The sequence below is a fragment of the Zerene cesonia genome, chromosome 27, assembly GCF_012273895.1.
Source record: "Zerene cesonia ecotype Mississippi chromosome 27, Zerene_cesonia_1.1, whole genome shotgun sequence".
Taxonomy (NCBI): domain Eukaryota; kingdom Metazoa; phylum Arthropoda; class Insecta; order Lepidoptera; family Pieridae; genus Zerene; species Zerene cesonia.
In genome coordinates this window covers 682,049-692,108 of record NC_052128.1, presented here as the reverse complement: position 1 = coordinate 692,108, position 10,060 = coordinate 682,049, and the positions used below count along the sequence as shown (strand labels likewise).

Genomic DNA, 10,060 nt, shown 5'->3' with positions numbered 1-10,060 from the left:
AAGATACATAATATTATTTACCATCCGATATGTTTGTTTCAATGATTATTTGGTCCCACGCAGCATCTTTTGTTTCGTGTATATATGTGTTCCAAATGCACGGAAACTTTTTCACACTTTCAATAAGTTTTTCATCCATTGTGTTCACTGTGTCGGTCACATACGCACTGGTCGGACTACGGCGGCACACTGCGGGCGCAACTGGCGCCCGCGCCTGCACTCGCTTCCCCGCTCCGCTTCCCCGCTCCGTTTCTCCGCTCCGCTGCCTTGCATCCCCGCTCCGCTTACCGGTTTTGTATGAATTTTTAAACTAGTTCGCAACTCCCTGTCCACTAAAGAGGTGCGGAGATTTTGTGCAGTCCTATTGGTTAATATTTCTCCGTTTCTCCGCTCCGCTCCGGTGGACAGGCAGCCTAATGGAAAGAAAAGATTAAAATTGTTACTACCAAACATGAACATAGCTAATTAATTAGTGGCAATAAAAGGAGTGACAAGAAAATAATTATTTAATAATTAAAAAATCATATTTTTATATTCATAATTAAAAATGTATTTTATGATTTTATGGTGTTTAAGAAGCGACATGAAAATATTTATTTCATAATTACAAAAGTGTTTGCATTAAGAGATATCTTTTTTTCTTGAAGCGGCGCTAGTGTGAAGTCTTTGTTATGAGTATGTCACATCACTATTAATTTTCCTATTAGAACGTCCCTATGCTATGGCGACAGTCGTTCGCGGCACTACTCGCCTTAACACACTGTAGGTACCTACACAAGATTTTCAATGATTAAGTAGACGGTAAGGACTCACGTCATCACTGGACAGCGTGTCCACTCCACATCTTGACTGGCCATCTTTTTTCTCAAATAAGGGCAACAGTAAATTAAAATACCAAAGGTTGGGAATATGCACATCATTTGCTCCTGCTCCCGTTCGTTTTGATTCTTTAACCTATTGAAAAAATAAATATAAAATAATTATACTCTATTAATGTTTCATTTCAATTTGAAGTCCAATCTTTAGCAATCCTAATTGCATCGCGGTCTCTTTACCTAATAAATCACGTGTGCCATTTCTGATGACATAAACAGTACACTTTACACTTTTGTTATTATATTTTTATTATATTCTCTCTTGTTGTCTATTTTATTTATTTCCGATTTGTTGGGGTTGTTCGTATTATTTGAATTTACCATTTTAAATTGTTCTAATTGCCTGGCTACAACTTCTAATGCATTTGCTTTACTGATAATTTCGTCTAAAGTAATTTTATCTCCAAATTCTAAAATTTTTTCTTAATTCAACTACGCAACACTTCTCAGTGATTTGATCAATAATATGTTCCTCTTTATTATCGAATTGACATTTTTCGGCTTGGTTTCTCAATCTTAACAAGAATCGTTCAAATTGTTCTCCTTCTTCCTGCTTTGTTAGACGGAAAAGGTACCTTTCGTAAATACGACTTTGTTTTGGTGCAAAGTAGCTGTCCAATTTGTCGAGGGCAATTTTGTACACATCGACACTTTCTTCTTCTTCAACATGAGCTCCAGGTAAATTATAATAAACTTCTTGAAGTGCTATTCCCCCTACATGGAGAAGAGTAGCTCGTTTCTTTACAGGTGTGTCGATGTTAGCAGCTAATAGGTAAATTTCAAGAGCCCTCTTCCATTTACCCCAGCGGGTGCCGACGGATGTCGGATCACCTTCACAATCAAAATTGTCTAAGTTGGGAAGTGTGGATGATGCATGAGGCATTATGGGGCAGCCTGAAATAAAAATATTGACTCTTACTTTTGCGTGGCTTTTATTCTGAAAATCAGTAACAGTAACAACTGCATAGCCGTATAAAATTTTGTAAGTTGTATTTATTGCGTGGACTTGCTAATATGTTTGTGATTATGGTATTTAAACAGAAACAGTCCTTTAACATTGTTTCTTTATAAACTTACGTGGCCCTTTACATATTCATTGTGTAGCCATTAATTTAAACTTTGTTTAAGATAGTTAGTATTCTCTGTATAAATTGTGCAAACATACTACTATGTTTTTATTTATTTATTTATTTATTTTTTTTATTTATGTATTTATTTATTTATTTATTTTACTTTTTTATTTTTTTTTATTTTTTTTTACACTCGCAGTATGTAGGTGAATACAAATCAAAATTTAAAATATAAGTGGGTAGGTGACAATATCTTCCAGCGAGATACAATAAGCTACTAAACAGTTCAACACAATAGAATAACCGAAATAACACAGACTTACTTGTTTAGGTATTTCAAAATGTATAAAAGCAATTTTATGTCAGTATAATTCAGGGTAGGTTGCGTTAGGTTGCGTACATTTGCACAATATATATTTTATAGTATGCATAGAATCCTACTATTGCATGACCTTCTTTCTTTTCAATTTAATATTGTTAAAATGCATGGCCATTCTTATCTAATAAGGGATAGTTGTATGTGCTTAATTGCCTATTAAGTATTAAATAAAAATTTAATAATATGGTTTGCGTATTAAATCATTTCTTTGACAATTTAAAATTGGTTAGATATCACGTGTGTACGTATCTCCATGTATAATGATTATTCATTTGTTTATACTATATTATTATAACATTAGCCATTTCTAGTAGGCTATTAAAACGAAGTTACACACAAACAATCGATAGGCAACAAACACTAACAACCTAATCACTCCCTCGTTTATTTTTATTTTAAATTCATTTTAAGCGTGTACTCACTTTTATCCTCGTCGCCACTTGTAATGACTCCAATACCAATAAAACACACGTTATTGGATACTCAGCAATGTGAATGTATGCGAAAACCAGAACACGTGCTCACTCGCTTACGGCCGGTAAGCGACTGCCACGCCAATGCGTTTGCGCATACACTACACATACTATTATAAATAATCATTTTCGCCGCTTAAACACCTTCATCCGATAATACATTAAGTTTAGAAAAGAGCGTGCTACGGGTTTGCTGTATTCTATTACAAAATTGCAAGTACCTATCTTTTATTTTTAAATTTTCTAATTCAATGGCTACACATTGTTCCGACCTAGGGTCGCTAAAATGTTGAATAAGTACAGTTTTTAAATGTTCCCAGGTACATATAATATCGTCTCTCTCGCTTACCAAACCGGCAGCTCTACTAGTTATACAATCAAATACGTATGTGTCGTGAATAGGGCTCTCTGGGCTTTGAGAGTTTCTAATTATGTACACGCTCTTTGAGAGTTTCTAATTATTTACGTCACCATCGAATTTAGGAATCAGACATAAAAGATCCTTAGATATTAATTGTACTGAACATTGAAGATACAGTCGTGGCTACTGTGGTTGAAGGCACAGATGGAACTACCTCATACTGAGGCCCTTCGGCTTCTGAAACTCTCTATTGCTCTACACTAGACGAGTTTTAAATATTTTGTATATAAGTAGTTGCAGTAGATATGAAATCGGCATCCGTAAAATTATTTTGATTATACGGCCATATGCCACACTTTCTGAATGCGTTAATTGCTGTAGACGTTGTAGCTGCCTGAATGTATGCATTTCCAAATATTTCACTTATCTGAAATACAGCTACCAAACGCCGTGGGTGTGATCTCAACCAGGCCGAAACAGCATGGTCATGGTCATGTGTGAGGTGGAAAGCAAAGAATTATAACTTTTTTACGTGCCAGATCAATTACTTCCAAATTTAGAGTGTGACTCATATGCCCAACCAGAAGCAGCCACACATGATTAGTACGAGTAGCTCCAGAGAATCTGATGAACTTTTTGAAACAAGTCAAAAATATTTCAGTAGTTACCCAGACTCGAGCATTGCAAACACTTTCAGTACCTGGTGGAGCGTGATCTAACAATTCTGGTTTCATTCGTTGTCTCGGGAAAATCATCAGTGGAGGCAGGTAGGTTCCAGCAGCGTTAAAACATATTTCTACTGTTATAGACTGGCCGCGTTGTGCAGATGATAACGAGCCTACTTGTTGTCGCCCTTTCAGGGCCAATATTTTCCTCTTGGTTTAAGATACAACAGAGATATCAGTTTCATCACAATTATATATTTTGTCAGGAGTTAACTTATACTTTTCATAAATCTCTCCAAGCAACTGCTAGAATTTACTAACGGCCACTTTATTAAATCCCATTGCTCTAGCTGCTGATGTGGCTTCGGGCTTTCGAATGGATAAATCTGGATGACGCCTTAAGAAACCTTTGAGCCAATCAACCCCTGCCTCTGCTCGTCAGTATTAAAATTGTGCGTCTTACTATTTTCACAGCCAGTTGATATGCTAGACGTCGCCGATCGAGAGTTGTAAGTCCAAAAAGACGTTCTTCCATGTTTTAGATATGTCACCATTTCGTCTTCTTCTTTTGTTGTAAATATAGGTTGTTTAGGGCCCAAAGGTACACTAATCGTAACCTTAATACTTCTTTCATTTTCTTAACATATCGCTCTATAGTAGTCTGGGGCACTCCGTATTCAGAATTTATTATAGCTGTTTTCATAGAAATTTAATGACCACTCTCCTCTTTTAGTTTTTTTCTTGTATGTACGTACCATTGTTTTACCTGAAAAGTAAAACCACGTTAGTCACGTACCTATTTATCAACATACGTATCTCAACGAAGACCTACTTCCCCATGTTGCCCCATTTCCAATGCCCCGTGTTGCTCCAAAGGCTGAATTAGTAAAAAAAATATTTCTCAAAAGAAAAATAATAACTGAACATTTATCCAACTATACCACAACAAAGTATACAACCCTAACAACCATATACGAGAAAAGTCATAAATTGGGTAGTCATAATTACCTTACAATAAAGACATTTTTAACTGCGTAAAATTAGATCGAGAAGACACTCAACGTGCTGTTCGTTTGTCAACAAAAAAACGCATGCACTCCCAGTCACTTTTTCTGACGCACTGACGGTTCGATGGCTTATTGCTTTCTATTCGCAAGAGTCTAGTTTCTTGTATGTGTGCGTGACCCTGTCATACCTCGCGTCCCCGTCATGCCCCCACTTCCCCACCTATTTGAGTTTTAACTAAGAACTAAATTTCTGTCGTTGAGTTTCACCATTTTTTTTATATTAAGCAAAAATTTCTCTACGGGCTCCGACGCAGCTTTACCCTATGAAATATTGATTAATAAATCTTAAGGCACTTGTGAGTCGAAGGGATTTATAAATAAATTAAAAGTGTCAATAAATTGATGCAACAGCTTAGCATTAATTTTTATAGCATGATTGGTGAGCTCGGTTGAAACGTCTTGTTCCTTCTGCAGGCCCAAATCTTTGTACACTGAACTGATTATTGTGGATCTGATATCATGACTCCGGGCCCATCGTTGACGTGCAGAAATGGAATTCGTAAAATGTATTATACCAGTGAGTTTTCTAGCTGCATCAGGGTTTATTGTTTGTTCGAGAACAAGATCAATTGGTTGCTTAGAAAAGGGCTTATTGGTTCTTCGGATGCCAAAAAACCTTTTTGGAATTCTTCGTATAAATTAGGATGAGTTTCAGCAACGTTTAATAATGTTGAACAGTATTTAACAGTTAAAAGTTAAAAAATAAATTCGGGATTTTTGGTAATATAAAACAGATCGAAATCTCCATTACGAACACTTCTAGATGGAGTTCAATAATAGTTGATTAAGTCGTAATCGGCTATAAATTTTCCTAAAGCTTTCAAGTATTACATCATAATATGGAATGGTCCCAAATGAATAAATAGGTTGTCAAACTTTGGTCAAAGCTTGAAATTGTAACGCTACTTTGGCAATTACAAGATCATAAGTTACTTGAATACAAGATTGATTAACTTCATTGCAAATTTGTAAGCTATTCTCCTTTGTTTCCAAAACAACCGATGTACTTGTGGGCGATAAATTTATTGGAGTTAGATAAGAAACAACTTGCTTTGGATTATTTTCATTATTATTGATCAAGCAATTATAACCAACCCACATGGGAAGATTTGGTAAACGGTAAGCATGGCTAAGCATCCAAATTATGTCAATATTTTTGTATAATTGTAAATTTACAGGCTGTACTTCTTCAGCTTCATAAATAGAAATTTGTAAACTATCATTCATCTTGGGTTTTTTCATATATTATGGTCTGGGTTCTACATCAGTAACCTCCATTGTTCTATGTCGTCTCTTTCTCGATGTTCCAGGTTCTTCATTGGTGGCACAAGGCAAATTTGAAGTTTCTGATCCACCAGAAGTATTTGAGTCGACGTTTTGGTAAATTATTCCAACAGTGTCGTGTAACGTGTCTTTCCCACTTTTAGTTTCCACATACCTATCAAAATTATCAAACGCAACTCCAGTATACAGATTTGGATTTAATTTAATTGTTTCAGGACATATGGTAGATTTTTGCATAGTGTAATATAATAGCTCCTCCGCTGCTGGAAAGCTAATGCAATGACCAAATCTGTGGATGATGTTGATTATATTATGACTACTTGTTAAGCTTTTAAGAAACATTCCAAGTTTAATATGTTTGAAGTTCTACATTTACCATTAAATATACCATATACAGCATCCTGACTTAAAGATTGAACTAGCCGATTACATTTTGGATTGTTTTTCCTTTTGCTTTTACTTCCTGCAATAGGAGAAAATTAAAATTGAGAAAGTCCATGTAGCGTCTGTGGAGATAGGTAAGAAAATAACATCGACCTCTTTCATTGCGTTGGATAAAATTACAAACTTCATAATTCAAAAACAGCTTGATGAAGTTTGTAATTTTATACAATGCTGACGAAGATCACGCCAAGCCGTTTTAACGGTATTTTTTTTTTGTTGTATGAATATTCCAACTGACATTTTTTATGGTAATATATCGTTGAATTCGTTACATCTTGCACTTTCTCAATTAATTGCGCTGATTCTTCCTCATTTAACTTCCTAAAAAATTCTTCTTTCTCACATGCATGCAATGGTTATCTCTTTAATTTATTTCTTTTTGTCTTTTGATCGCAGTATATACATGTCTGACTTTTATCAATTTTCGAATCACTTGCAAATGTAACGTCATGAAAAGATGAATCAACATCACTTTCAAATTCTGTACTCGTTTTTTCAGAATTACTTGAGTTTAGTTCAGCTGATACAAACTCAACACTAGGCTCTTGGCCAACTTTTATGGCACGGATGGACGTATTTACCTGATGCTGGATCACTCAAAATTTTTTGCAAGTGGACAATGAACGGACCACTATCCAAAGAAGCTGAGTATTGCCTAACGTTGTCCTCGAGAAGTTGGTGTATGTAGACTGTCTCAATTAAATTTGGATTATCTAATAGAGAAGTTTTTTTGGCCTTATTGCGAATATCCTCGAAATTCACAAGATGTGAATTTCAATTTATCAAGATGGCGCTTAACTCTAGAGCGGGTTACATTTTCCAACATCTCAATTTCAGGCGGAGGTAGAGGGTCAGGGGGTTGATTTTATATGTGGTAGTCGAGGACGCTTCGGCACGAATTGGGCCAGCTCGCACCGGGGAAGTAGCAAACTGCTGTGTTTCGTTCGGCGAGTGGGGGAGCTGGAGGCCTATATCCCTGTCCTTACCCTTCCCAGTCCTTTCCTTTATTCATCTCGCCAATTCTTAATTCCTTTCCAATTTGAAGTTGGCAATCCATTTGTAGAGGCGTAAGGTCTGCAATCGACTTTACGCCTCATCAAATGTTCATAGGCGGTAGTATCGCTTACCATCAGGCGACCCACCAGCTCCATTGCTGACGATGACATAAAAAAGGGGGATCTGGAGGAATCTCCTCCATGGTTAAAATAAATAGGAATTCCTTACCAACACCACCACACAAATATCAGTTTTGAATGACTTAGATAAGAAACTTTAAGAAATAGCTAAAGTATGAATAAAAAGTAATGATTGCAAAAACACGAGTATTTATTTACAACTCCGAAAACCGACCAATATTTACTTCTGTTCGCAACAAACCATTCACCGCATATAAAGCCGGGTATCCATTATGTTCGCGAACATTTTGCGCTCCGCGCTCCTGCAACCGCTCACATGGAGACGTGACGCGCATGTGCAATAGAAACAGGCGTGCTCCACAGTCCTCTTGCGAACTGTGAGCGAACATGTCGTCACCATTAGTGGCTAGTGCAGCATATATTTTATATGATTATCTTCTCGAAAACTACAGAAACCCTCCTCGCTTTTGGGAATCCGACTTTTACAAGAAAAGACGTTCGAATTCATTGGTGTTACAACTCAGATCTCAGGAATTAAGTATACATTATAAAAACTTTCTGCGAATGTCTTCATCTAATTTTGAATATTTGTATAATTTGGTTCTGCGAGCAATACAAAAAAAGGACACAACGTTTCGAAAAGCTATATCGGCTCAAGATAAATTAGCATTAACGCTACGATTTTTGGCAACAGGTGATAGTTTCACAAGCCTGCAATTCTTATTTAAAATCTCAAAACAGGCAATCAGCAAATTTATCCCCGAAGTCTGTCAAGCTATTACCAATGGACTGAAAGACAATGTGAAGGTAAGAAATGTTTTATTGTTAATTTAATCATTGTTACTAACACTATATGGGCAATGCCCGAAATAAATGCTTTTTATTTTTTATTGTATTAATTAATAAAAGGTTTCATACAAATCAAAGTAAAAATAGAAGTAGGTAGGTACAATTAAACGTAGTCACTGATATCAAAAGAATCCTCGCTGTACTGCGATACGTTACTTGGACTGTTTTCACCAATATCAGCTTGAGATGTACTAGGTATTGCCGGTGAATGTGCTGATGACTAAATCGTATCCTGTGAAGCTGTTTCTGACCGTGTTGTATAATAATTATGGGGCTGACTTGTGTAGTAACCATATTGTTGATTGTTACTAAAATATCCTGCGTCAGCCTTAAATACAATATCACATAAACGCTGTTGTACCAAATTTTTCGTGCGATGATCGTAACTTCTCAATTTACTCTCTAAAAATTTACAAAACGTGCCAATCTCGTCGTCTTGATTTGACTTGGTCGACGCTGATTTTAAAATACCAAATGCATCCTTCAACATGGCAAGTTTTGGATCATATTTGCGTTTTATCGGAGGCCTCGGGGACGCATTAGTCGGAGAAGGAGGCCCATCGGTAGTTTGTACGGTAGACGGTTGGTCGAAAATGGCAGCATTATTATCTTCCTGAAAACCAAACAAGACAGGCTATAAATATATGTAAACACTTTATTGTACAGTTAGTGACATAATCAAATCTATATATTTGTTTTTTTTTCAGTTGCCGAACAGCCCTGAAGAGTGGTTAAAGATATCTGATGCATTTGACGAGTTATGGAATTTTCCTCATTGCATCGGTGCAGTGGATGGAAAACATGTAATTTTACAGGCGCCATTTAACAGTGGTACTGAATTTTACAACTATAAGGGCAATTTCAGTATTGTGTTATTTATTTTGGCCGATGCTCATTACAAGATTAGATTTGTCGATGTCGGTTGTCAGGGCCGAATATCTGATGGTGGAGTATACAAGAATACTAAACTACACTCTTTGATGGTAAGCGGTGAATTGAATTTGCCCACTCCGACACCTTTGGAAGGACGTAGTAAAGATATACCATATTATTTACTAGGTGACTCTGCATTTGCATTGACCGAAAATAGGATGAAACCGTTTCCTGGCCAAACACATGCGAAAGGTACTTGAAAGAGTGTTCAACTATCGTTTAAGCAGAGCACGTCGAGTTGTTGAAAACGTTTTTGGTATAATGGCACAAGTCTTCAGAGTTCTAAGGAAACCACTTATGGTAGAACCAGATAAAGCAGCAGTTATAGTAATGACGATCACTCACTTGCACAACTATTTAAGAGAAGATTCAGAGTCTTACTGTTCTCATGTAAGTGAAAGTGATAGTTTAAGAGATGATTATGAAACGTTACAACCATTAAGAAACTGTCCACGTCGGTCTCCTGACAATGCAAAAGAAATAAGAAAGGAATTGGGGGATTATTTTTTAAAAGATGGAGCTAT

General features: G+C 36.3%; 1 protein-coding gene and 1 pseudogene across 1 annotated transcript; one reads left to right on the top strand and one right to left on the bottom strand.

The window, feature by feature from the left end:
• Nucleotides 1–1,017: 1,017 nt before the first annotated feature.
• LOC119837251 lies at nt 1,018–8,143 on the bottom strand. The gene is made up of 4 exons (XM_038362767.1): nt 7,996–8,143; nt 4,231–4,460; nt 2,747–3,672; nt 1,018–1,769 (listed from the first exon to the last, which is right to left on the bottom strand). The coding sequence occupies exons 1-3, from the start codon at nt 8,141–8,143 to the stop codon at nt 3,430–3,432; spliced, it is 621 nt and encodes a 206-aa protein (XP_038218695.1). The 3' UTR covers nt 1,018–1,769; nt 2,747–3,429.
• The window catches only part of LOC119837250, a 4,322-nt pseudogene continuing 1,957 nt past the window's right edge, over nt 7,696–10,060 (top strand).

Excerpts from the sequence above, each read along its gene's own strand:
- LOC119837251 (XM_038362767.1), bottom strand. The coding sequence starts at position 8,143 with ATGTTCGCTCACAGTTCGCAAGAGGACTGTGGAGCACGCCTGTTTCTA. Across the intron at positions 4,461-7,995 it reads GGCTTTATATGCGGTGAATG|AAAATGAAAGAAGTATTAAG; the intron begins GTTTGTTGCGAA and ends CGATATGTTAAG. Across the intron at positions 3,673-4,230 it reads AGGGGTTGATTGGCTCAAAG|TTTGCTTTCCACCTCACACA; the intron begins GTTTCTTAAGGC and ends AAGTTATAATTC.